Raw genomic sequence first — 27781 nt, forward strand, 5'->3', positions numbered from 1 at the left:
CACAACACCAACTGTAAGTGCTTTTCATTAAAGAAATGCTTTTTATAAAGAAGGGAAATGATGTATAGAGTTTATACTGCATTGAGGTTACTGAATTCTAAGTCAGTGAGATCAACAACGTACTTTGTCCAGATAGTTTTTTGACATAAAAATTGAAGTTTCTGATGACGAGTGACCTTGAGTATGTTTTGTAATGCTTCAGTTTGTTTTGATTTAATCACAGGAGCAAGAAGCAGGGTGACCTCTGGATGACTGGAGCATCAGACTATTCAGACTTGAAAATGAACTGTAAACAACTGAACCTCTGCTGTGTATTGATAGAAAATGTCGATGTCTAAACTGAATTCCAGTCTGCATATAAGCGGAAATACAATTGAAATATGTTTTATATTCTTGGGGACCTAGCGGCCTAGTGGTTGTGTCTGTGTGCCTCATGTGCAGAGGCTGTAGTCCTCCATGCAGACAGCTGGGGTTCAGATACAGTCTATGTTTCTGACTTTCTCTACTGGCAGTTTCCAAATCCACCCACAATCCTATAAACAGAAAGGCACAATGGATGGATATGTAGTTCCTTCTTCCTCCTGCTTGTTCCTACTGACTTTATGAGTAAAGCCAAGCAGACCTTCACGCATGCTTACAGGTGGCTGTGTACTGGGATGGTTTTATTCATCATATGGGACTACTTCTCCTCTGCAACTGGTGTACTTGCTAAAGATGTGTTTGAAACAATGTCTTGCTTATCACAAGTCCAAGGTAGTTAAACAAAGCCTGGGTTTCGTGTGAGACTGAAAAAAATTGTACACAAAATATGAAATTTTAATGATTCTGAGACTTAAAATGCAGGAAGAATGAAGTATGAATTTACAGTTTCCCATAGGAAGCACAGCAAACGTTTGCATGGTCGAATACAGAAAAAAATGGTTAAAAAACAAGCTTTAACATGAGCTAGTTTAGGTTATTTATGCATCAGCTCTCTCTTATGAAGTAGCCTATAACTTGAATACTATACGCCTTGATTATACGCTTCTTGTTAAAATACAGTGGCTTGTAGATTTTTGAATCCACAAGCCACAGTGACACATAAATAAGAAAGTCAAATCCCAATCCTGGTAACTTACAAAACATGTGAAACTTTAGAGCTAATATGCATTTTTCACACAAGCTTGTTTAATTTAGTATTTATGGCAAATGTATCATCTTTGCAATTTAAAACAATGTTAGTTCATATTTCCCACATATGTTGCAGGCCTAATATCTATCTTTAAAATCACAGAGAGTTATTTTGTTTTTGTTTGCTTTTTAAATGTCTTAAAAACATCATGACAAGTAGGTTAAAGCAACCTAGTAATGTGTTGAGTTCTGCAAATGTGCACTGATTCATGTTGCAAAGGGATTTGTAATTCACTTTGCAAAATGATAATCTCACTTACCTTTAGGACTTAGATTAGGCCAGCTATTAATTTTCAACAGACATTATAGACACTGGGTTAAAAACAATGTGCTGTGACATAGTGCCACTAAAACTCTCATTAGATATTTGAGATTGTTCTGGCAGCTCCCAGCAGGACCTGGCTGCATATTCAAACACAATAAAGCACAGCAACAAACTTCACCTGTGGTGACCGTGAGCCTGGCTTCATGACTGATGTCCTTCCTGGCTGAGTTGGACGCAACGCAGCGGTAGGCACCCTCATCCTCCTTGGTCACCTCGAGAATCTGAAGCACCCCGTTAGGCAGGGAAATGAACCTGCTACAGACAAGGAAAAACAGAGGAGAGAGAGAAAGGGAGTGTGTGTGAGGGGGGAAAATAAACAACTGAATAAATAGCTTAGTGCCCTGCAGCATGAAATATCCAGCAGATCAACTCTGCAGGAATCCTGCTGAGTCCTCCCAGGACTCTTTCCTCTTTATTCACAGGAGATACTATTGTGTAAAACCACTGAAGAGAGACACTGCAATTACTAGTAATACAATTCAACATATTACACAAATACAAAAGATTGTTTTTGAACAAAGATGTGCTCTAAAGATTAATAAAGGCACACAATATCCCCTAAAGCAGAATAAAAACCAGTTGCTGATGGCACAACCTTTAACATCTCCATACCATGCCTACGTAAATTGTTAAATTTCACTTTTTGTAATTTTATTGTCCCTTTTCTTCCCTTTTTGTCATGGAGGTCAGGTTTCTGACTTGTTACTCCTCCACCCCAGGACCCAGGCAATACAAAGCCCTCCTATTGCCTTTATCAGAGCCTAGCAATATGTGATCAGAGGTTTGTTGAGTCAGGAAGGAGAGGAAGGGAGTGGTAAGGACAAAGAAGACATGGTAAAAATAGAGGCAGATGATGAGGAAAATTAAAAAACGAAAAACATATAATCAAAGGAGGCCAGGTGGCTGTGAAGAGAAAATAGGGCTGGAGGAGAACCAGAAATAGAGATGGAAAGGGGTGTGAAAGAGAAAGAGCCAGAGATGTCAGAGAGGCCAATAGCGAGGCGAGCGAACATTAGAGCTAGAGAGAACAGAGGGAAAAAAAAGGTGGTGATGTATCAGCCGTCTCTTAGCTCATCTTTGTGAGAGGCCATTAACAGCGCCTGAGGTGGTAGAACCACATCCCAATAATAAGACCTTCTAAGCAGCAGGCTGTTTGGAGGTCATGAAGTCTACAGCAGCCATTAGCGCTCAATCCTGTGCAATACCGCTGGAAACAAATTCCAAGGCGCCAGGGCCAGTGGAGCCACGGAGAAATGTCAATATCATTAAGTGGCTCTGTAAATGAGACTATTTTTGAGAGACAGCTGACAGAGAGAAAGACCTGTTGAAAATGAGGCAGCAAAGAAAATCAAATAAAAATCTTTCATCTGCATCTGTTTAAGCATTGGTGGTTCATTATCAAACTTTTCTGTCAGTAAATCTTTCATGTCATACATTGTCAAAAGGAAATGATAATGTCAGCTGTCATAGGGCTGTGAGCTGTACTTAATTATAATCATTGACTTAGCTAGCCTACTTAGCTCTAATCATAGAGTCACAAGGACTAACTTATTTTAAGGAAATGTTATGTTTCACATGACTAACAACAGCTAGCATAGCTAATTATTGAGAAACGCTCCATTTATCATGATCTTATCTTAGCTCATTTCAGGAAATTTTTAATTAACATGATAAAGAACAGCTAGCTTAGCTATTTAAGTGACCAACAACAGTTCCCCTTGCATTTAATGTGATCTTAGCTAATTTTGGGAAGTGTCCAGCTTAATGTGATAAAAAAGAGCTAGCTTAGCTTATTGAAAGAATGGTCTGTTCAACTTGATCTTGGCTTAGCTTATTTAAAAAATGGTCTGTTTAATGTGACAAACATTAGCTGAATCAAGAATTCATGATGTTAAAAACAGAAATGGATATTTCTCTGACCCTGTCTGTTGACAGGTCAGGTTTTTTTTTCATTTGATGTGGATTTTCTTCATGCTGACCCGTCCAGTGAGTTAGATGGTGAACTTTCCCACCTGGATCTAGAGAGAGACCCCTGTGACCCCTGGTTAGGTTCTGCTGCACTACACGGTGTGGTAGGCCCTGAATTTACAAGCATACTCAAACTCAGCCCCATTGCAAAATCCCCTTTCTCAATCCCGCGCACACATACATTCACATGTGCCCAAGAACTCTGAACTACCTAGACTTACCTTATTTTTCTTTTATTCAAGGAACTTGGACTTTAACCCACCTTTTTGGACTCTTCTTTGCGCTTGGACTTGACTAAATACTTGCCTCTATCTTGAAAATTGTGTTAGGGGTTGATGTGTAGGAAGCTATCCTGAAGTGACTGGTGCTTGTAATTCAAACCAATATAAAGGTTTACTTTGTTATCGTGAACTGTGAATTGGAATATGCAAAACTTGAATTTAAAGCTGTTACATAGAATTCAGGTTGAGCAAAAGGGTGCACCCGAGATACATTTGATTTTGGTCAATTTAATACTTGAAACTGCTATTACTGCTATTTTTGTATACTTTTGAAATCTAATTGTGTTGTAAAGCTTTTAATTTTCCTTTTATTTCTAACTAAAGCTGGAACATGTAAAAAATCATTAATCCGTCTCAGTGTCTGATTTGAACACTTCTTCTGGGCTCCAGCAGTTGAACCTTGTGCCTTTTCATACATCCTATTAAAGTATTGATCCTAGTCCCCAATCAAGTGTTACACTTAGCTTACCACATTTCAAGAAATGTTTAGTTTAACTTAGTAAACAGCTAGCTTAGCTCATTTTAAAGATAATGTTCAGTTAATTGTGATTTTAACTTGCGTAATCTTAACTGCTTGCTTAGCTCATTTTGAGAAATCTTCAGTTCAATATGATTAACAGCGATATAGCTGTTTTAAAGAAATTTTCAGTTTTATGAAAGAAAAAAAACAGCTACCTCAGCGCATTTTTAGAAACAGCTAGCTGGCTTGTTCATTTTTAAAGCTGTTTAAGTTAATGTGAATGTGCTTAGCTTTTTTTCATGGGCATAGCTCTACAATTCAGTAATTTTCAAACCAACATTTTGTGCTGGATTGTTTTATTTCTTTTGCAGGTAGCTATGTAATAAGCAGTAAATATATCAAGATGCACCATCAGTAGTACTTATGGTTGATATCAGTCTGTGCTTTGATAAAAAACAGCTTGAGTTTGGCTCTAAAGACGATGTAAAGACAACCATATCAGAGGAGGAACATTCAGCACTAACTTGTGTCTTTCCTTTTTTGTTTTGTTGTTTTTGTCGTGTCATTAAAAAACTTTGATCCAGTAATAATGATTTTGCATGTTTTAAAGAAAACTGTAACTTAGGTTTATAACAGCTTTCAAATAGTTACATAATTCAAAGTGTAAGTACAGAAGGTCTATTATCTCCCAAACTTTAAGGGTGTGCAACATGAACAAGTGGGAGGGCCTAGGCCCATAAAGCCAGACCACAATGCTGCGTCTGCTTCCTCTGCTGAACAGGAAAACTGATTCAGCTGATAGATATAGCAGCTTTTAAATGATTTGACATAACAGATAAACACTGGCTAGTATGGTCAGTGCTTGTTAACCGTGGTGACTTTGGCCAATACCAATGTTAAACTGATGCATCAGGGCATCCCTGCTGCCTGACTACTGGTATTTTTTTTGTGAATCACTTTGTAACTTTTGTTTTGAAAAGTGCTCTATAAATAAAGATTTTTATTATTATAATTATTATTATTATTATTATTATTATATCTAAAGAGTGAATTGTTGACAGAGAATGAAACCGTAGCAGTAGGAGCAGGAACTTGACTTACTCACTACATTATCCCTTGTATAAAATTTCCATTTAAAATCGATGAAGTAATTGGCACGCACATGAAGGGCCAATAGAGGGAACATTTTAATATCAAGGAAGAGAACTAGTTTCTCTGTTCTAACATTTTCTTCCATTAGTGTACAGACGGTCTGAAAAAAATCCCAAGGTTACTTAAGCTACCAAAATGATTAAAACCAGACCTTTATGTGTTACTGACAAGTTTTCAATAACATTAGAACAGCCTTGAGTGGTGAGGGACATTTTACAAGAAGATTTAATCCCCTTGAATTCAAAGCAGTGTTCCAATATGAATGCAAACATTTTATTTATTAAACTGAATAGTATGAACTTGAAAATAAGGTTTTTAAGAATGTGCTTCCTGTTCATTCATGGAACTCAACCTGGGGTGTTCTACAAATGAACAAAAGATGACACATTACCCTTTAATGTTAATGAATGTTCAGTAGTCATACACTTTATTGCCAAAAGTATTTGCTCACCTGCCTTGACTCACATATGAACTTAGGTGACATCCCATTCTTAATCCATTGGGTTTAATATGACGTTTGTCACCCTTTACAGCTATAACAGCTTCAACTCTTCTGGGAAAGCTTTCCACAAGGTTTAGGAGTGTGTTTATGGGAATTTTTGACCATTCTTTCTGAAGCGCATTTGTGAGGTCACACACTGATGTTGGACGAGAAGGCCTGGCTCTCAGTCTCCGCTCTAATTCATCCCAAAGGTGTTCTATCAGGTTGAGGTCAGGACTCTGTGCAGGCCAGTCAAGTTCATCCACACCAAACTCTCTCATCCATGTCTTTATGGACCTTGCTTTGTGCACTGGTGCACAGTCATGGGGGCCATCCCCAAACTGTTCCCACCACGGAGCATGGAATTGTCCAAAATCTCTTGGTATGCTGAAGCATTCAGATTTCCTTTCACTGGAACTAAGGGGCCAAGCCCAGCTCCTGAAAAACAAGCCCACACCATAATCCTCCCTCCACCAAACTTTACACTTGGCACAACAGAGTCAGACAAGTAGCGTTCTCCTGGCAACTGCCAAACCCTAACTCATCCATCAGAATGCAAGATGGAGAAGCGCGATTTGTCATTTCAGAGAACATGTCTCCACTGCTCTAGAGTCCAGTAGTGGCGTGCTTTACACCACTACATCCGACGCTTTGCATTGCAATTAATGATGTATGGCTTGGATGCACCTGCAGCCATGGAAACCCATTCCATGAAGCTCTCTATACACTGTTCTTGAGTTAATCTGAAGGCCACATGAAGTTTGGAGTTCTGTATCGATTGACTCTGCAGAAAGTTGGCGACCTCTGTGCACCAGTGTTAATTTTGGCAGCTATTTTTAATTATAGTTTTAGTCTTTAAATGAAATGCATTGTAGTTTTAGTCCCATTTTAGTCATTTCTACCCTTGTAGTTTTATTCTAGTTTTAGTCATCGAAAACTCAAAACATTTTTGTCTAGTTTTAGTCCATAAAAAGTCCTCGCATTTAAGTCTTTACTTTTAGTCCAAACATTTATTTTCTTGCCTAAATCTGGTACCAAATCATGCTAGTGTGCTCTCTGCACCCTGCTAAACCTGGGTTCCCTACAGCGGGGAGGCAGAATAGCTACAGATGCATTGCATTTTGACAGATTTACCCACAGTAGATTAATACCACGGATTTTGAATGTCCGACAAAAACTACATTACATTTTAGTCTAGTTTTAGTCATCTTGGGGAAAACTAAACTTACTTTTTGTCAGTTTTAGTCATCACAGGTCTATTTTTGTTAGTCTTAGTCTAGTTTTTGTCATGGAAAAAAGACTGTCAACGAATAGTTTTAATCATAGTTTTGTTTGACAACATTAGCACTGCTGTGCACTATGCGCCTCAGCATCCACTGACCCCGCTCCGTCATTTTATGTGGCCTACCACTTCGTGGCTGAGTTGCTGTCGTTTTCAATCATTTCCACTTTGTTATAATACCACTGACAGTTGACTGTGGAATATTTAGGAGTGAGGAAATTTCACGACTGTACTTGTTGCACAGGTGACATCCTATCACAGTACCACGCTGGAATTCACTGAGCTCCTGAGAGCGACCCATTCTTTCACAAATGTTTGTAGAAACAGTCTGCATGCCTAGGTGCTTGATTTTATTCACCTGTGATCATGGAAGTGATTGGAACACCTTATTTCAATTGTTTGGATGGGTGAGTGAATACTTTTGGCAATGTAGTGTATCTGCTTTTGGAACTTTTATGAAAATGAGCCTCAGATTTTTTTACTTAAGCTAATACTTTAGAGACTCAACCTTCACATTTGACTCTTCAGAGAACCAACTCTATACTAAGTCTCACATATGTTTTCACCAAACTGTGTGGTTAATGACTGTATGAGAAGAAATTGTACTTAGAAAGCATGCTTCACGTGAATTTTTATGATGTCCATTAAAATGACTTTATGTCATTTATATAGCTCATAGATAGCTCTAAGATATCATAATCAGAATATGTGCTCAAAATAATCAGGTTTCAATCACAGGGGTTCTTGGCTTACCATTCTTCTAATACAATAAAACAACCTTTCCTCAACTTCAGTATGCTGCAACCTAATTTGGGACCTGAAAGTCTTCCTGGGCCCACCAAAAAAACAATGTACAGCTATAACATAAGACTCAAATATCTACCTTTTTTGTTTGATACACAGGGAATTTCAACACAAATGCTTTACTTCTAGATCCTTTAACATTACTCAAAGTATTTGTGGGGCCACAAAGTACAATCAATAAGCTACTGCCATTTATTTTGTTGAAATCAGGCATCTGAAAAGTCACAAAAATTTTCTCGTATAATATTAATCTCCATATGTGTATGTGGTGGCCCAAACTCTTTCCAAGCATCATTAATTGTCTCCGAAGACACTGATAAATTTTTAACATCAGAAAGTGAGTGGTATAGTAGAATGTTTAACAGTGTAACACCAGTTAATCCAACACAAGTTACATCATTACACCAGTTAACATCAGACAAAATAAACAATGAAAAGGTGACATAAGTTAAAACTTAAGGCTGTGTTTGTTACTTCTGAGACCTAAAATTATTAACATGTAATCAAGTATTTTATGATCATCCAAAATGTGATCAATTATTTATGTTTTTAATTTCTATGATTTTTAGTTTTTGTAAATGATCTCTTGCAGGCCACTCACCCACAGTTCCTCTGGGACCCAACAGTGGGTCCTGGCCCACACCTTGTGAGGCACTGCAATAATACATTAAGTGGGGTATACACTGTATTTCAGGATGATTTTGTGCCTTAATTCCTCCTTTGGAAAAGAGCCAGGAAAGGTCAAAAGTTTTGATGGTTCTAATGGTGTAATATTCAACCCCAGCTGCAAGTGGCTCTTTCATGTCTACTTGTGGCTATTTACAGTAATAAAGAAACAAAGACATAATCAAAAAGTGAAAAAAAAAACATCAAAAGAAATGATTCATTGCAAGTTATATCAATCACTATAACAGCTTACCGCGTGTCCTCAGGAACAGCCTGGTTGTCTTTTTCCCAGGTAATAATAGGCGTGGGTACTCCCTCAATTTGACACTCAAAGCGAGCAGCTCCACCAGCGGGGACTGTTTGTGGTGATGGCTCCTGATGGAACTGAGACAGACCTGGAGGAAAAAAAAAAACAAGAGTTTTTTTTTAAATCAAATCACACTGGCCTTAAAGACAGATAGAAAAAGTCAGGTATCTAAAGTAAGCCCTGAGTAAATCACAACTTAGAATGATCTCAAAACACATATTTAATGTATAGTACAGTAAATATGAATAACACATCAGATCCATTTTTTAATTATAATGAGTTACTTTTGGCACACAGTTTGTTGTAAACAGATTACAACACGTTATTATGTTGATTAGCAATAAAAAATTTTAAGACCTCCAGAGTTCAAATTAATACCAATTCATGGCCTCTAAAGGTAGCTATTCAAACTGAGTAATTTAATTTAAAAATTGTTAAAAACATTTAAATATTCTTGAATGTCCTGATCAGGAAAAATTTGGGGATTTAATCAGACTTGGCTTGATTATTTCTCTCTCTCAGGTTGAGTCCTGGCAGGGTTCCAGTTTTTACAGCCTCAACACATCCTCAAACAAAGCAAAGCTCTCTAATGCAGATAATACCGAGCACCAGGGGGCAGCAGTGTGCACTGTCTGAGGGGTCTCTGACTCCTGACCCCCACAGGCTTCTGCAGAAGAGAACCAAACTGGCCAGCAGATCCAGAAACTTTGCCCTGTAGCTTTGATTTAGTAGCAGAGATGGGGGGAGGATCAGAGTAGAGATCTGAGAAAGAAAAAAAGAGAAAGCAACCAAGGGGAAGAAGAAAGCAGCGAAGTAACAGATAGAGGAAGACTGCAAATCCTAACTGAAGGCTAAATAAAGGGGCTATGTTAGAATAGTGGAAAACCAATTCTGGCAATAAACTGAACTGTAAAACGTCATGTTGCATCATCTTTGTGTTTAGTGAAATGTTTCAAAACAAGGTGAGGTTTCTGAATGAATCAGTTCAGCCACTGTCTGCTTTCTGTCTCATGTTCACAATTACATTTTCTGCATGTTTGACTAACTGCAGAACTAATTTAAACAAGATCTGCACAGTATGAAAGCATAGAAATCATCCTGCAGCTCATTTACAGATCTACTTGCAAGAAGAACAAATTTGTTTCAGGCATTTCAAGAGCTTCTGTTGGAAGAGATATCCTTTATTAAATGAGAAACAATTTACTCAGCTAACCTTTTATTCCCACTAAAGACTAAATCTCAAGTAGGTGAGATTAAAATGCTTTCAGAGATTCTGTGTGTATGTTTCATATGCAGGCATTTGGCAGATTCTGAAGTCAGGGGATCACAAGTCACTCAAGTCCCTTCATACACAGACACTGCACCTTTAAAATTGCCCAGGTGAAGTCTACACAAATGGCGTTATAAGTTTGGGCAGGAGTTAAGACAGGGTTCATTTTTTGTGTGCAGTTCTCTTGCCTGTGTGATGTAATGCATTCTTTATACATGTACTAATCCATAAACTGTCTCCATTATTGAAAATCCCCTCTCTCCTTTTGGATTTATTGCTCAGACAGATAAAGAGAGACAGGAAAAGTGAGGGGAGAGACAGGGGCATTTATGCATCAAAGAGCTGTGACTGGGAGTTGAACTTGCGACCAATGTGACAAGAACTCAGTCTGTGCTCAGTAATTTGATTTAGCAATATGTCATCATGAACTCCTTCCCAATACGTGCATCAGTACATATGTTACAGAATTAATGTAGTTGCAAATGTTAGCAATGTGGCAGTTAACAAAGAGCCAAAAGGAGGCGACAGACGCTTATGCTACAAATCAAAACAAACCAGTATGCAGAGAAAGTCTATCTTCTGCCAGCAAAAGTGAAAGCAAAGATAGTTGGTTTCTTTAAAACCAGAAAGTTAGGAGTTGGACATGAGTAACTCAATATCCAGGTTATGCCAAATCAAAGTAAAATACTGCAGCAGTACAGCCGACCTCCATCGACACATGACAAGACAACAGGCTAATCAGCAGTCAGCATCAACAGCTAGGTTCACTGGCATGTTGTCTTAACCAGAATTGAATGAAGCTGTAAAGTCCAAATATCCTTTAACTTCTAAACCAATCAGAAGCATTACAGCAGTACAGTGTTACTAACAGTGAAGACTTCAGGCAGCTGTTCATTGAGTGTAACATGTTTGTGTCCCTACTTAGTTCATAACAGAAACTGTGGTGCCGTTTTATGCAGGTGTAAAGCCGAAAGACTTTCTTGCTAATCAAAGGGGGCTTAAAGTAAAGTAAAACCAGAACATTATAACAAAAAGGGTCTGGCTACATACTGTACATCTCTGACAGCCACTCTCACAGCCTGTTCAACTGAGATGTTGTCTCTGTCAGAATGGAGATACATGTTAAAACAGTGGTTCTCAACTGGTGGGTTGCGGAGCAGTTTTCATTGGGTCAAGACTAGGTGTCTGAAAAAAAAATGGTGGTAAAGTCCAGAAGTCCTTATTAGACATGCATCGATACTTCAATATTTCAACAAATTTATCACCTCTTCTTGCAATAAATTGCCACTTTTCCAATGATAATGAAGAAAGTTCTCTGGAAAATTGGCAGAAATTAACTCATAATGATCAGGAAAGTGGATATAAAATTTGTACGTTTTGTCGCTTTTCTTTTTGTATCAGGTGTTTCGGTCCAATCATGCTCCAAACTGCAACATATGCAGTTAACTAAACATGCATCATTGAAAACTGTTTGGAGACTTGGGTCGCGATCTGTCATGACAGACTGATGGGTCCGGAGGCCGGACCAGCTAATGTAGCTAAAGCTAAACTCAAAAAGCAGCTGTTAATGTAGCTAAGGCTAAACTCAAAAAGCAGCTGCAAAAGCTCCATAGCTATGGCTAACTTAGCTACATTGGCTGATGTAGCAACTTTTAATTGTGTAGTAAGCATAGCTACATAGCTTTAGCTAGAGCTGGCTGCAGACTGTACTCTGATGGACAGTCTGTGAGAGTGGACGTCAGGGAAGTAGAGTCAGACTGTTTTGTTTTTATTACATCAAAAATAACTGCAAGAAAGACAACAGAGAGAGACGTTTTAAGCTTAAATATCAATTATTATCGTATTGGCATTTATTACTATCTCAGTGATTATAAATGTGATATCTTTAATTCCTTCTAGAGTCTCTGAGGATCTGTATATTAATGTTGTTGAGTTGTTTATCCTTCTTTGCTAAGATTATTAAAATGCATTTTCGATATAAGTCAGTACCTCAAATGAATGCTTGTTCTCAAGTTTTCACAAATACCCCCCCCCACCCACAAAGCAAAACAAACAAACAAAACCAAAACCAAAAAAAAAAACTCTGCACTTCGATACCTTGTTTAGAAAAGTGCTGTATAAATTATATTGTTATAATCTGTGGAAGGCAATTAAATTGATCAGATCCTGCCATAGGCCATGGTTGTCAGTGAAGATTTTTCGTGTGATTCTTCTTGAGTTTTTATCAGGACATAAAAAGAGTGGCCTCTGAGATCATATAAGCTGCACAACAGAGGAAACACAGTAGAATGTCACAATACATAAACACTCATTTTGGTTTGAAATAAAGCTATAAAAAAGAAAACAAGATGTTTTCAAACTCCATTCACACATCTGCTTAAGGATTCTCATACTTAAATCTTCCCCTATTTTTTTTTAGATTTCCCCCGAACGTCTGTGAGCTCAAGGAGACAATAAAACAATCCGAGATTACTCCAACCTCATTCTTGCCAACTGTTCTTCATGGCAACAAATTGACCATCTGTGATTTTCTTACTGCACTGAAGGAGAGAGTTTCACAAAGAGACACAGAGGTTAACACACTCAGTAGTAGCATAAAACTTGTGATTCATTTCAGAAAAACTTGCAATGACTGTTGGGTACTAAGAGGAGTTGATGATTAACCCTTGCCACTCGCAACCATTACACAGCATGACGCTGCCCTAATGTAAACACAGCACCTGTAACGCTGCCAGACAGTGGCTCACATCGTGTTGTGCTATGTGTACCTCAATGTTTGCTTAAGTTTGCCATTAATCCTGTACATGGACTACTTATGGGTTGTATTCTGTGTCTGTGTGTGGGTGTGTGTGTAGGAGTGTGTACATGTGTGAGTGTTGAACAACAGCTGATCAGTGAGAGTGCACATTAGCAGACGTTAAAGCACTGGGGAGGGGGGACTTTGCCCACACTGTGATGGAACAATGGTGGCTGGCTAAGCTTCCACCTCCGCTCTGTCAAAGCATAATCATATTAGTATTTTCCCAGGATTCCTTGAGGGTCTGCAGGCCTGAAATCAAATTCCATAGCAGGTCCGTCCAGCACCATGACAAACACACACTCAGATGTTGCAAAACTGACGCTGCTCGGCCTGGGATTGTGGTGGTACACTGGGCAACTTTTCAGAAACCCAGCACAAAGACTTGTCCCTCTTCCTTATAATCTTATCTCTTTATTATTTATCTTTATTCTGTCATGTCTCTTTCTCTCTTTCCTACCCTTGATTTCACCCCAACCTAACTTTCTGTGTCTCTGTCCGTCCCTCTATCTATGCCCCACTCTTTGGCCTCACAGCTATCAGATTGCGTTTTTCCCCTCCCCTTGTGCAAGCAGATAATTCAACCCGTGACCTCAGAGCTACCCAGCTTTCATGTCAACTAACAGTGGGGAAACCCATCAAACAAGCCCCCGGCCTCAAAAAGTACTTGCAATAGCTACTGTAAAATATGTTCAATATAACTTTTTTATTTCCAGGTTTTAAAAATATTTCAAATTCATGAGGGTGTTCATTTTATCAAGACTTTCTGGCACTTCCCCCTTAATGTAATGGACAGAGACAGCTGAATATAGGCAGGCCTTGCAGAGGAGAAAAATGGTTGGAATCAAACCCAGACCCTTGAAAAGACTCAGATGAAGATAAATCTTCACCTCTGACAGTATGCTGTCTACAGCTTGAATTACAAGGGTTCTATTAAAAGTAGGGTCCACAAAGCATGACTAACCAACCAGTTACATTTCACTTGCAAGGACCACATCATCAGTGGAATGTGATTTGACAATTATTAATTTATTAATGACACTGAATGATTCTTTTGAACAGTAATGTGAGAAGTTTGCAGACATTGGGTTGCTTAGGGGACCTGCTCTAGCTCCCGGGCACAATGAACCCCTTAGGGCCCTACAGATAGGGTCAAAGAGAGAAAAAGATCAAAAACGTTGGGAGGGAGGATGGTGGAATATGAGAATGAAAGGGGAGGAGATGGTCAGGTTTGAATTTATGGAAACACAAGAAGAGGTGTGGTTGAGATGTGGTCCTGCTCCAAAAACGTTGCTACATAGTATCCCTAGAAGGAAGCTACAATTTCAACCCTCAATTCCTGATTTTTCAAGGCAAAAAGATACATTGACAAAACTTGAAAATCTAGTTTCTCCCTGAAGTTTAGCCAGTTTTTAGTAAAAAAATGGGCCACAAAACAATGTTGACTAAAATGTATGCACTATCAAATATTTACCCAGAAAGCCTCTGTCTTTGTGTCACTATTTTGCAACGCAAGAACATATAACCACTAGCCAAAATTCCGAGGAGAAACTGTACACATCTGTTACACTGTATCGTCTAGCTTCCTGGCCGGTACAACCAGTGGAACAACGCTCTCTGAAATCACTGGAGGCTAATGCTACTACTACTGCTATGTACCTCATATGGCGCGACTTCAAAAATACTGAAATATCCCTTTAAAGGGATACTTCAACATTTTGGCAAATTCGCCCATTGCCATAATCCCTACAGTCTTAGTAATAGGTTTGTTACCTTTAGTTGTCCGTGCAAGCTATTTTTAGATTGGCAGGGCTGAGATGCCAGCTGCTCTGCCAACTCTATGGAGTCTTATGGTATCCTGGCTTTCCCTCATCAAACTTATCAAATACACAATCCAACAACCCCAAAACGCTCTTGTGGACAAGTTGTGACCTGCAAATTCACCACGCTATGAAATAATAACGTATAATTATGTATCACTATGACACATGAAGCAAAAACTCAGAACTACTTTCCGAGTAAACCACTAGGCGGAGTGACACAGTGCGCGCCTGTGGCAGTGCTGTAGTTACTTGGTAGTTCTGGCTTTGCATTTACCTTTAAAACAACTCCACCTTGTAATGTTCCATGATTATTTCATAGCATGGTGAATGTGCAGGTCACAACTTGTCCACGAGAGCATTTTGGAGTTGTTGGATTGTGTATTTGATGAGTTTGATGAGGGAAAGCCAGGATACCATAAGACTTCATAGAGTTGGCAGAGCAGCTGGCATCTCAGCCCTGCCGATCTAAAAATAGCTTGCACGGACAACTAAAGGTAACGAACCTATTACTAAGACCATAGGGATTATGGCAATGGACGAATTTGCCAAAATGTTGAAGTATCCTTTTAAAAGGAACCCTGCATGATCAGACAAGTTCATCTTGTTGGATAGGTATTTGTATCTCTTGTATGTATATTGAACTAAAAAACTCACAAGATACCTGCATTTTGAGTAATTTGAGTTGATAAACTCAACAGGAGGCCGCTGGCACTGTGATGTCACTGTTCCACAGCGCTCCTTGCCTTATCTATGCAGTAACCGCTGTTTCAGACTGGCAACCAGTGTTGGGCTGCATCTGAAATGCAGCATGTCTTATGCACAATGAATTTTAACATTCGAGGTGTCCTCTATTTTTTATTTGCACCACAAGCAGTTAATTGAAATGATAAGTTGAAATGATAAATACAGAGCCATATTTACCTTGTTGTAACAAATATGTATGTCCACATGGGTAGAATATGTTTGAAAACTGTTTCTTGATGAACTAGAAGCTAAATGCATCTGTTTCATAAATTTGTTCCCCAAACTTCAACTTTTTATGAAACTTTCTGTTTCCACACGGTTCAGGTGAAGATAAACATTGAACGAAAGCACTTCTGGTAAAAGTCCACATTAGCACTTCTTTGGAGAATCTCCCTTTGCATGTACATACTGCTTTTATTTTAAAAAGCTACCAGCACTTCCACTATATGCTGAATTCAGTCATCTGTATGGAAGTGTATTGAGGTAAAACCTAGAAGGAATGACATAGCTTTGACAGCAGGGAGACAAAACTAACATGCAGCAAACTCGTGCCTGGTAGGAAAGCTGTTATGGCAGCAACAGCTGCAAGCAGAAAAATCGTCTGAAAAACAGTTATTGCATAGCAAAGGCGAGGAGTGCTCATAGAGATTGCCACGGAACTGTGACGTCACAGCGCCAGCGTGGACCATGGCAGCCTCCTGATGGGTTTATGAGCTCAAATTTTCTCAAAATGCAGATATCTTGTGAGTTTATCAGTTCAATATACATTTGAAAGATACAAATATCTATCCAACAAGATGAACTTGTCTGATCATCCAGGGTTCCTTTTAACAATTTGGCTTTTAGTAAGTCGATTAATCAACAATGGAGGAAAGGAAACTGGCACTGAGGTTAGCTACCTTGGGTCACATAAAAGAGCTGTTTTATAGAACAGGCTTGTTTGTGAATAGCACATCATCACTCCATTACTCACCCTACAAGGGTTATTTGGTTAATAGCATATTACCTTTTTACTTTAAAGCATATTTGTGGCGAAATGAGTAATATTTTACATATTTCAAGGGGCTCAGCCAGCCTTTTAGCTCAGTATAAGACTTATCAAAACTTGTCTCCTTTTATCTGCTGAAACGCTAGGAGGTCTGTGGGACTGAGTATTTTGTGATATTAATGCCCCTGAGCCCAGTAAATCTGTAAAACGATGGAAAGAAAACGCTTTTTTTTGTGAAATTTAAGGATTGTTTTCAATGTATGTAGTAGTTTACTGTCAAGTTCTAACTTTCCCTTGTTCCCATAAATTCCTCATTGCTGTCCCACACTTCCTGACCCCCAACGGACATCTGGGATCACGTGATTGCAAACAACCTATACTGTTGTTAGCTGTTGTGCCATATTGTGTCATATCATTGTATTTATTGTATCTTATGGAATTATATTGTAAAGTATCAAAAGGTATCCTATTATTTCATATCAAACTGTATTGGATCACATCCTTTAGCACTGCACAGTGTTGTATCATCTTGTATCATATAATTTTATCGCCTTGCATTATCTCATCTCAACCTTATCAAACTGACTCATATCAAATTGTAATACATCATATCTAATCGTGTTGTATTGTATACTATTGTATTGTGGTGCCATGTATCATATTGAACTGAATCATATTGTGCTATATTGTATCTAATCCTTCCTTAATGCATTCTATTTTACAGTATTGATTTTATTTTATGTATTGAATCATATCCTATTGTATTGTATTCGAGTATATCATGTTGATTTGTTTCTTTTGTGTAGCACCTTACGGAAATGTATTGAATCAGTTTAATGTGGTATCAAGTAGTTGTATCATGTAGATCATATTGTATTTTATCAGATTGAATCGTATCATATTGTATTTAAATCTATCATATCGTTTGACATCATGTTCTGTTTTATTGTATCATATTTAACATCACATTGCACCGCATAGAATCAGATCATACTGTCTTGTATAACACTGCATCGTGTCTTATCATGTCGTACTGTATTATAAGCAATGGACTCATAAATGCACACTCTAAGTGTTATTGAGTTAGTCATACAAAGCTTGCTCAAGATATAAATTTATTAAAATCTCATGCTTCTCTTGTAAGTTGATTAAATGAAAGGATGCAGACTTTCACACGAACACCTCCTTGTGTGTCATAATTTGTTCCAAAATGTCTGTCTTCAAAGTTGAAGACTGAAAGAGAATGTACTCATTTACCTTTGTCCTTTGCAAGTGAACAGCAAGACCTTCAGCCGTAAGAAGCTTGTTTGTATGGATGAGAGTGTACACTATTCATAGTTATGACATCAGCTCTTTGATTGAAATGGGTTGTGAAAGCTGGTAAGAATTAGAAAATATTGACATTCACCTCAGCAGCCTCATAATGAGAAAGGTTAATTGGTCTAATTAACATTAAAAGCAGCTTTATTTTCCAGCATCATCATTTACCCCTCAATGTATTTGGGAAATGGTATTTGCGTACTGTACGCTGCCATTGGCATTTTGCCAAGACTGAAATACTAGACCTATTTTCTTTTTTTTTGCATTTAAAATAAGAGCATCTCTCTCCCTCTCAGACACATTCACATGCTCTCAGATGAGGCCACATGCATCAAACTCTACAAATGGGAAAGTGGAGCAGGTGGGTGTCTGTAATGTGTTTTCACAGATGTGATCTCTGCTGCGTTCTCTCTTCAGACTCATTTCTGCCGCTCAAGTCGCAGTAGGAAATGAGAATGTCCGCTCAATGTCAACGTCAAGGCAGTTCAGCTCCGACCTCCTGCTTGCTGGTCACATCTATCTCAAAGGCCCTCAATGCTGATTTAATTCAAAAAGCACTCACACATACATGCTCGTGTACACGCTCACAAACTGAAAGTCATTCTTAATGGTCTGTGAGGCTTTTCCTTTCACTATCACCACAATCTCTCTTCAGCCTATTCTGCCTTCCCACCATTCATCCAGCGCCCCCCCTCCCTCCCTGCCTTCCTCCTTATTGTCCCTCAAACAAGAGATTCTCATAAATAGGCATGTGACAGCTGACAAAAGTGGGGTCATCCACAAAGGATACTGTCTCATTTTACACAAAGCTAATGACTAAATAAAGACTGCCACTTAACGGTGTGAGAGAAAGACGGCTCCTTGGAGGAGGTGACTAAAAAGCTACAGCCTGTCCTCACACACGCATCTTCATGTTCTTTTCTTTATTTTTCACCCACTCTTCCTCCTTTACTCTGTGCCTTTTCACAGACTGAGAGTGAACCTGTTCCCAGGACACTTGTTAGTGCTCTGCTGGAGGAAAAAATCTCCCCGCTGAGGCAGAGGAGAACCAAGTTCATTGCTGTCCATGCAAGGAAAGTCCCCTGACAAATCTGACAAATCACTTTGCTCTGCATCTGTGTGCAAGAAAGCATTCCCTCCTGATGCTTTTTTTAAGATGAATGAATCAAACCAACTCTCTCTGTTACATCATGATGATGCTGCAACCTGCAATTTGAAGCATTTTGACTGCTTCAAAACATCACACAAACATCTTGGGAAATCACTATTTTATATGTGTGGTATAAAATTGATAGACTGTCTAGATTCCATGTCTGTCAGTAGGCAGATCTGTCTCGCAAAGCTCCAGTCTGAAATGATTTAGCCCAGTCAGACCAATCAGCTTCATTTGAAGAGAATGAGGTGGGTTGCTACAGCAGGGGTAGTTGTACTGCAAAGCAGTAAACAATTGTGAGAGGTGTAGTGATTAGTCCAGATGTATCTATAGCAGCAGTTTGATCAGAATTTGATCACATTTCTTTACTACAAGAAGAACAAAGAAATGCCCTTGTATCCTCAACTGGCTCCACTATTAGTTTGCAACTATAGTGGCACCACTGTGCTGATTTCACTCTCCGGAGCTGAGCATGTCCACTACCTTCTATAGCGCATTCATAAAGTATTCAGACCACTTACTTTTTTGAATTTTGTTATGCTGCAGCCTGATGCTACAGTTGAAAAACATTTTTTTCTTCTCATTAATCTACTCTCAGTAACCTATCATGACAAAGTGAAAATAGAATTTTAGAAACCTTTGCAAATTTATATAAAAAAGGAAATAGTTACATAAGAAATCTCACCATTTGCAAAAACACTTGAAATTTAGCTTATGTTCTTCCCATTTCTCTCCATCTTTGCTGGGATGTTTCTACACCTTTTTCAGAATCCATCTGTAGCACTGTATCTGCAGCTTGGCCTTTTATACCGCTTTCCTACTAAAATTAGCGTGTAAAAGCGGGATTTTTAAATGCAGGTAAACCCACTAACAATCGGCAAGTGACTCCTTTCCAATTGCCAGCAGACCTGGTCTGATCTGGCTGTTTTATTTTTCCTCTGGTGCGTCAAGCTGATGTCATCACGTTGTAGACATCATCATCTTCAGCGAGCCGAAACAGAGTTAAACCCCAGTTCAGACCAAAGATTTGCGATGCAAGACGGTTCTAGAGTTGCAGCAGTCTGAACTGAGTGTGGCAGCTCGAATGAAGCCGTCTGATGGAGTCTCCAGCAATTCAGCCTGTTAAGTTGTAGAGAGCAGGTTTAAGAATGCAGCAAGCAGAGAAATGTGAAAAGGAAAATATAAATCTCATTTTCAAAGGCTATATATGCCCAATGCAGCATTGCAACGAAATTTCCCGGCACATACAGACACTAAAATGCCTTTCTAGCTCAGTCTTTCTATAACAAAGATATCCACTGAGAATAATTAATGTTCTACTGACATATTCAGCTCCTATAGCCTTGAATTTCTCATGGATTATCCAGTAAAGCACAGCGCTTCCTACTTATGAGTGCAGCCGAAAAAAGTAAAGCAGAACCTTTTCTAAACAATGTTTCTATTTCAATTTTTCACATCTTTCTGCTTCTTGGAAATATTAGGCAAACATCATTCTTTTTGATGATTTAAAACAGAAACTTCAGCCTGCCAAACTTCTGTCTCCTCCAGCACATCAGGCTTAAATGCGCAGCAGACAGAATAAAATTTTTGTGCAACAACAACAACAAAAAGGATCTATGAGATCACAACAGGCAAGTAATATAAACGTATTACTTGTATTAATATAATCGTAGACACGTTACGCCAAAGTCATCCCGCATTCACCCAGGTGTGACATTCCCACTGGAGCCGATGGGAGGTGAGCTGACAAAAACCCGTGTCCATTGCAGGGTCAGTCGCTGCGGGTCTGAATGCCGATTAGAGCCTTTCCAACTGCCGCCAGGAGCCGATTGTTAGCATGTTTAAATGGGTTTTTCAGCCAGTGGGAAAGGGGTATTATTTAGAGTTTGTCTCAAATAAGCCCACCTCAGTGGAGGGCTGCAGTGATGGTTGTCCTTCTGGAATTTTGTCCCTGGATCTTAGTCATAGTGGCCATCAGACTCTTGGTCAACATTCTTTTAAAAAGGTTCTGCCTTTCCCAAACACAGAAGTTGGCTTCCTCCATGGATGTGGGACATATCCCATACTGTGGATATGTGGAACAGCCTATCTCTGGCGAGTCAGGTTGGGAAAAAATAAACTGGATTAGCTTTTTCCTTATCTTAGAGTCAGCATTTATGTAGTCTGACAAGCTTTGTCATTTTTGGATTAACTATCTTATAATACCAAAGAATGTCCTCAGAAAAAGCCCAAAATGACAGCTTTAAATGTATTATTTTTTATCCAAAAAGTTACATTTCTCATCCTAAAACCTGTAACCAGTAAATCTGAGATCTTTCACATAAAGATTTTTCACAGGGATACATCAGAAATGTTGCAGATAATTTCTCGTCTCTCATACTATCCCTCAAATGCACCAATCATTCCATCTGGTCATTTATTTTTGTCTTCAAAGCATCTCTGCTCATGAAAAATGTTCAAACTACCCAACCATAAATGCTTTAACATTTTTTTTGCATGAAAAGTCCAACCAAGCACGCACTGGGGAAAGGCACAGTTCAGTCATGATCCACAGCCCATCAGGCAGAGCAGGAAGGAAGAATAAACCGCTTATATTCAACCTATACTCAATTTAGCTTCCAGGTAACCTGAGGCCATACATTTTCAGTGTGAAAACTTCTATTTGCATACATTTGAGTATGAAATAACCAAATGCGCTTGGAATCATATACTGTGTAAGAGCGTAAGAGTCCTTCAGCACTTTCAGATGAACCTGCTGGACACCTACTTGCGAGAAGAACATTTATAGTCCTGCTGGTCAGAGCTCCGAGGGCGCTGGCACTCACACAGCTGTAGCCCCCCTCCACACCTCGGCTGGGCTGGCCATCCTCGAAGGTTGGCAGCAAGAGGAGGGATCCGTTAGCCAAGTACTGCAGGGAGTCCTCCCCCTCCAGAGGCAGAGGATGGCCATCCTGAAGCCAGGTGACATTGAAAGGTGTGTCACTGGCCCCAAGGTTGCAGTCCAGCAGGAGGGGTGAACCTGGCTCTAAGACTACATGGCTGGGTCCGGCCCCACAGCTCAGCTCCAGTGAATCAGGCTTTTCTGTGGAGAAAGAGAAAGGGAGAAGTTTGTTAGACATGACCTGTATTAACCAAAATGCCTTAAAAGTTAACTTGTCAACAGCATGATGATCTTTGTTGCCACTCACGGCAAAAACCCTTTTATCATTTAAGTATGTACTGAACATCATTCCTTTTTCATTGATTTGATTTTCCACATATATGCACCAATTGCCTTTTTTTTCTTGCTTTTACTGTCTATGGTATCAGTTTCAGTGTTTGGCAATTTGTCATTTTACAGCACAACTTCAATAGAATCGATAGTGTCGGCAGCACAGATGGATGGGGGGAGCACATTCCAGAGGCGGGGTGTTTTGGGGACAACGAGGAGGCCAGAAGAGGAGGAGGAGCTCTGAAAATGAAATGCAGCATGAAGGGATTTGTATGTCAACAGCAGGACATTAAAGTCAGAGAGAGCAGTGGGAGGGACCTGGAGTAGACATTGATGAGCTGGTGTGAGATGAGCAGCAGAGTGCTACAAAAACAGCACACAAAGGAGGAGTTGTTGTTATACCTCAGCCAACAAAAGAAAAAGAAAACTTTGATGATTAAAATCAAAATTGTCTTTCTTTTGATTAAAATCAAAATTGTCTTTCTTTTTAATTTTCTTTAAATTGTATTTTATTAAACCCATCATTTAGAATCTGGCTGAAAATTTAGAATCTCAAATCAAGAGTGTAAATGAATCCACACATGATTTTAACAACTTACTGTCAACACTACACAGTTGCCAGAATTTCTGATACCTTTGTACCACTTTGAAAACAAAAAGAATGGTTATTTTCACAAATGGTTGGTAGTTCAAAAAACTATGCTGTATTTTTAGCCAAAAGAGAGAGAGCACAGTTTTAATTTCACAAAAAAACATGGGCAGCATTTCTAAATTAAACCTAATGTTTTCTGCTAATTAGACAGTGTGTTGGACTTTACCTGGAATATTTGTTTTTTTAAAAAAAATCCCTGCGCATTGGATCTGTTTCTCTTTATGCTGCCATGGTACTAAATCAAAAAATATTTTCAACTAATATTGTGTCCAAGTATAAAATGCTTCTGTATTGGCAGCTATTTCAAATTTTAGTCTTAATTTTAGTCTTTAAATGAAATGCATTTTAGTCTTAGTCACATTTTAGTCATTTCTACCCTTTTAGATTTAGTCTAGTTTTAGTCAATGAAAAGTCAAAACATTTTTGTCTAGTTTTAGTCCATAGATAGTCCTCACATTTTAGTCTTTACTTTTAGTCCAAGCATTTATTTTCTTGCCTAAATCTGGTACCAAGTTACGGTGGTGTGTTCTCTGCAGCCTGCCAAACCTGGGGTCCCTGCTTTCTACAGCTGAGAGAGACAGAAAAGGTACAACTGCATTGTTCTTTGACAGATTTACCCACAGTGGAGAAATATCATGGATTTTGAATGTCCGACAAAAACTACATTATGTTTTAGTCTAGTTTTAGTCATCTTGATGAAAACTAAATTTAGTTTTTGTCTGTTTTAGTCATCAGTGATCTATTTTTGTTAGTCTTAGTCTAGTTTTTGTCATGGAAAAAAAGGCTGTCAACGAACATTTTTAGTCATAGCTTTAGTCAACGAAATTAACACTGCTTCCATAATGACAACTCCTTCATACATTTCTCTGCACTCCTTGCAATATTCAACCTAGGACAAACATTAGGAAATTTGTGTTTGGTAGATTATTTTTTGTTGTAACAAAGCTTCTTGGTAATAAGTCCTATACTGCTGGAAAGCCTGTTTATTTCCCTTTTAAATGGTGACGCATTTGTGAGGAACATGCATTTGTGGGATGAGCAGCAGAGCTGAGTATGTGGGTTGTAGCACATGAAAATTTTGTCAAATCCTCTGCCAATGCCAAACAGCTTATTCTGCCATTGACCCTTGTTTGGTGTTGGATTGGATGATTGAAGTTTGAAGAAACAAGACATTTTGATAATTCAACAGTGTATTCATTTAACAAACAGGAGCCTCAGTAGTGTATGGAAGAACCAAACACAGCCACAACAGCCTGGCACCTCCTCCTCATGCTGGTCACACACTGCTGAGGGATGGCATCCCATTCTTCAACCAGCATTTGTCCCAAGTCAGCCAATGTGGCTGTGTTGGTCACTCTGGCATGAACAGCACACCCAAGCTGATCCCACAAGTGTTCAATGGGGTTAAGGTCAGGACTGCTGGCAGGCCATTCCATCATCTCCACTCCCAAATTCTGGAGGTAGTCTCTGATAAACCCTGCTTTGTGGGGGCAAGTGGTGTCATCTTGGAGGACAGTTAGGTTCCAGTCTATGGAGATATGGGATTACCACTGGTTGCAGAATCTCATCTCGACATCTCTCTGTATTGCTGCAATGATGACAAGCCTAATTTTTCCAGTGAGGGAGATGCCAACCCACACTATCACACTGGCTCTACCAAAACATGTTACTCTACCGGTGCAGTAATCAGCATAATCCTACTAGTGCAGGCAGAGTCAGGACTCATCACCGAACATAACTACGCTCCATATGTTCAGGTTCTTGTGCAGTGTTGCTGACACCAGTGCAAATGGGCAGGGAAGGGCAGTCATGGCAGGCCTCCTCGTAGCCCTATGAGACCAGAGATCTGCTGTGTGTGTCTGTTAAGGATTGTCTAGGCAGAGAGCTGTTGGCCATATCGGCCTGCAAACCTTGAATGCAAATTTGTAGAAGACAGCCTACGGTACCTAAGTGCTGACAGGGTGAGGAAACAGTCTTCTTTGGTTGTTGTCTTCTTGGGACACCCACTTCGCAGCCTGTCTCTGACATCCCCCGTTATAGACTTTAGCCTTCAGTTTGGAAACAGTACTAGGGCTCACTACAAATAATGCCACCACTTGGATTTGTGGAACACCAGCTTGAAGTTGCCTTATCCAGATCAGTCAAACATGGCATGCTGATTCTTGGAGCAGACACCTGCTGACCATTGTAGCAGGATCGATTTTCACAGGTAGTGACAATCAGGCACCAGATTATCAGCATCCCAGAAGCACCAGAAGCTCAAAAACATTGTCAGTAGCAACAGCGGAATAAGCTGTTTGGCATTTGCAGAGAAGATTTAACCAATTTTTTTCATGGGTGCAACCCACATACTCAGCTCTGCTGCTCATCCCACAAATGCATCCTTACAAATGTGGAATAATTTAAAAGGGAAATAAACAGGCTTTCCAACGATATGAGATTTATCGCCAAGAAGCATAGTTACAAAAAAGAAATAATCACCAAACATAAATTTCCTTACTTTTTATGCCAAGTTTATTTCTACTTTAATACTACTCATCACCCCATTTTTTTTCTAGTCCTGAGGCATTATTTAGCAACAATGCAGCACAGTTAAATATAATTCTTATATTGAGGAGAAAAAGGATCTTAAAACCTGGAGATGATCTTAGAGATGGGGATCAAGAATCAGTGAGGGGTGGGAGATAAAAAGAACGGAAAACTACAAATCTTGGCTGTCACGATGGAAGTTAATTATCTTTTATAAGGAGGCTGGATAGTTATAGAAACACTCTCTCTCACACACACATACACAGAGAGAGAAACATGAAAAAGAAGAGAGAAAAGAGGAGCTCAGTCAGTCGCTGTACTCTCAACAAAGTGAATATGCTGTGTGCAAGGTCTCTTGATTATGATTTATTGTGTGTATACCTGTTCATACATTATGCAGCAACATCTGTTTTGATCTCTATTAGACATGAGAATAATGTATTTTATTAGTGGACCAAAACTGTGCACATTTCTTTTTTATGGCCCCATGAAATGTTAAATTATGAATTTTTTTTAGAAATGGGCTAATCTGACCACGGTATCAGATGTCTTTTGGATGAGAGCAAGATCTATAACTATCTCATTCAGGATCAGATCAGATAGCCACAGCAGATACAATTAAAGTATGTAGTTAACGTTGTAGACCACACAGAGACATGAGAAAGTACCAGGGATGTACTGAAAGAAACTAAATAGTTGGAACCATGGTGCAGTTTGCCATCATGTCAATTATTTCTAAAGGTGCACTTTCTGCCCTCTACATTTAGAGTTGATGGACCTAGAAGCTTGAAGTTTCGCCACAGATACCTGAAGTTACCTGATGTTACCGCGCAGTACACTGCTGCCAACTTTACAGATCACACACAGCGACTCAATTCTCACTGCCATCGAGGAAATGCCTTATCAGTTTACAACAGCGTAAGTCATTTTAGGAGGCAGTGGTAGCAACACAAAAACATGGACAACAAAGGAGTCACAGCTAGGGCTACTTTGAACATGCTTTAATACACTGTATGCATACAGCCGATGTGTGTTCACTGTGACAGCTGAGGGCAGGTGATACTACTGCAAATCGACAGATTGTGATAACAATGTCAGTTTATATGTATTTCTTTTAGGGCTCTCAGCATTGATTTAAATAAATTAAAGTCTATGAAGAGTGCATTATTTTTTTTATTCTGATTAATCACACATTTTATTGTCCCTTTCAGCACACAGCAGTGTCTTTTTAGCCACAGTGATGTAAAATAAGTCCACCACTGCTGCATCATGTCTCATTTAACCTTAAAAATTTACAGACAGCTCAGTGGACAAGTCAAAAGTCATCTGCAACTTGTGTTTTTCTTTGTTAAATTATGACCTTTGAAGAGTTCCTTCTTTTCCTTTTTAAGACATACTTCCTTTTTCAATAATAACAAATGTCATAATCTTCAATCTACTCAAAGTTCCTTTTTTCCCTTTCAAAATAAAAGCAGCTATGTGCCCATGCAGGATGCTGATAAACCTTAGTTTCAGTCAGGACTAAACTTCAAATGAAACAAAAACATTTTTGAATGTAGAATAGTGGAATTTCAAAATTTGACCAAACAAGATTTTTGTAATGAACTATTTTGAAAGGAACTGTGATAAGAAAAAAAAATGTTGACAGCCCTAATTTATTAATTCATTCACAAGTGAAAAAACACCGAATTACACAGTCTTTGGGTTTCTGCTTTTGCATTGGGGTATTATGAGCAGCCAGCGAGGCGATGAGCTGTCAAAAACTCCAAGACAGCATGAATTCGGTGTTTTATCATTGTTTATGTGGAATAAAAGACCGGCGTAAGGACATGAATTTCAGGTTTCGTCTTCTCCTACACCTTCTTTTCTTCTTGATCGCCTTTTATTTGTGACGACAGCGCCCCTAACGGGCAGAGGTTGTAGGATCAGACGGTTTGGTCCGTTTGGCCAAGAGCAATGTGAACCAAACCAAACCAAAGGAAAGTGCAACAATGTTGAAATTTCCGTTCTACAACGGATCGAGTCCCCCCGGACTATCAGGTGTGAAAACAACCTAATTGTCAGTACAGAGATGAGAGCACATAGTGTCAATACACCATAGAGAAGAAATCATTTTGAAGACCAACTCAAAACATTGTTTCCCCATTTCAAATGACCCTGATGGCTTTGTGCTTCCCTTTATGTATGCTTTATGTTTCACATGCTGCCTGTGGTCATTTCCTGTTTTTCTTGATGCCAGTTGTCCTGAAGTACAGTGTAGATGGTTAAAATGCAGGAAGTGCGTGCATCAAACCCAGCCGATTGTTGCATCCAAACCTTTATTTTAATATAATAGTGAGCCAAACTAATTCAAAGTAAGTTTTCTGAGCCCTGCAGTTGAAACTTAAAGGGATACTTC

General features: G+C 39.0%; 1 protein-coding gene across 2 annotated transcripts in view; it reads right to left on the reverse strand.

Annotated features, from left to right (window-relative positions):
• Positions 1-27781, reverse strand: part of igdcc4 (immunoglobulin superfamily, DCC subclass, member 4) — a 100965-nt gene that overhangs the window by 33960 nt on the left and 39224 nt on the right. Inside the window, exons 2-4 of one of the 2 annotated variants that reach the window (XM_041794658.1) lie at positions 21759-22073; positions 8843-8984; positions 1614-1747 (exon numbers count right to left, since the gene is read on the reverse strand). In XM_041794658.1, coding sequence (XP_041650592.1) covers positions 1614-1747; positions 8843-8984; positions 21759-22073 — 591 coding nt within the window. Of the gene's footprint in view, positions 1-1613; positions 1751-8842; positions 8985-21758; positions 22074-27781 lie in introns of both variants that reach the window. The other variant, XM_041794649.1, reaches the window with a different exon arrangement.

The sequence above is a fragment of the Cheilinus undulatus genome, linkage group 1 (assembly GCF_018320785.1).
Source record: "Cheilinus undulatus linkage group 1, ASM1832078v1, whole genome shotgun sequence".
NCBI lineage: Eukaryota > Metazoa > Chordata > Actinopteri > Labriformes > Labridae > Cheilinus > Cheilinus undulatus.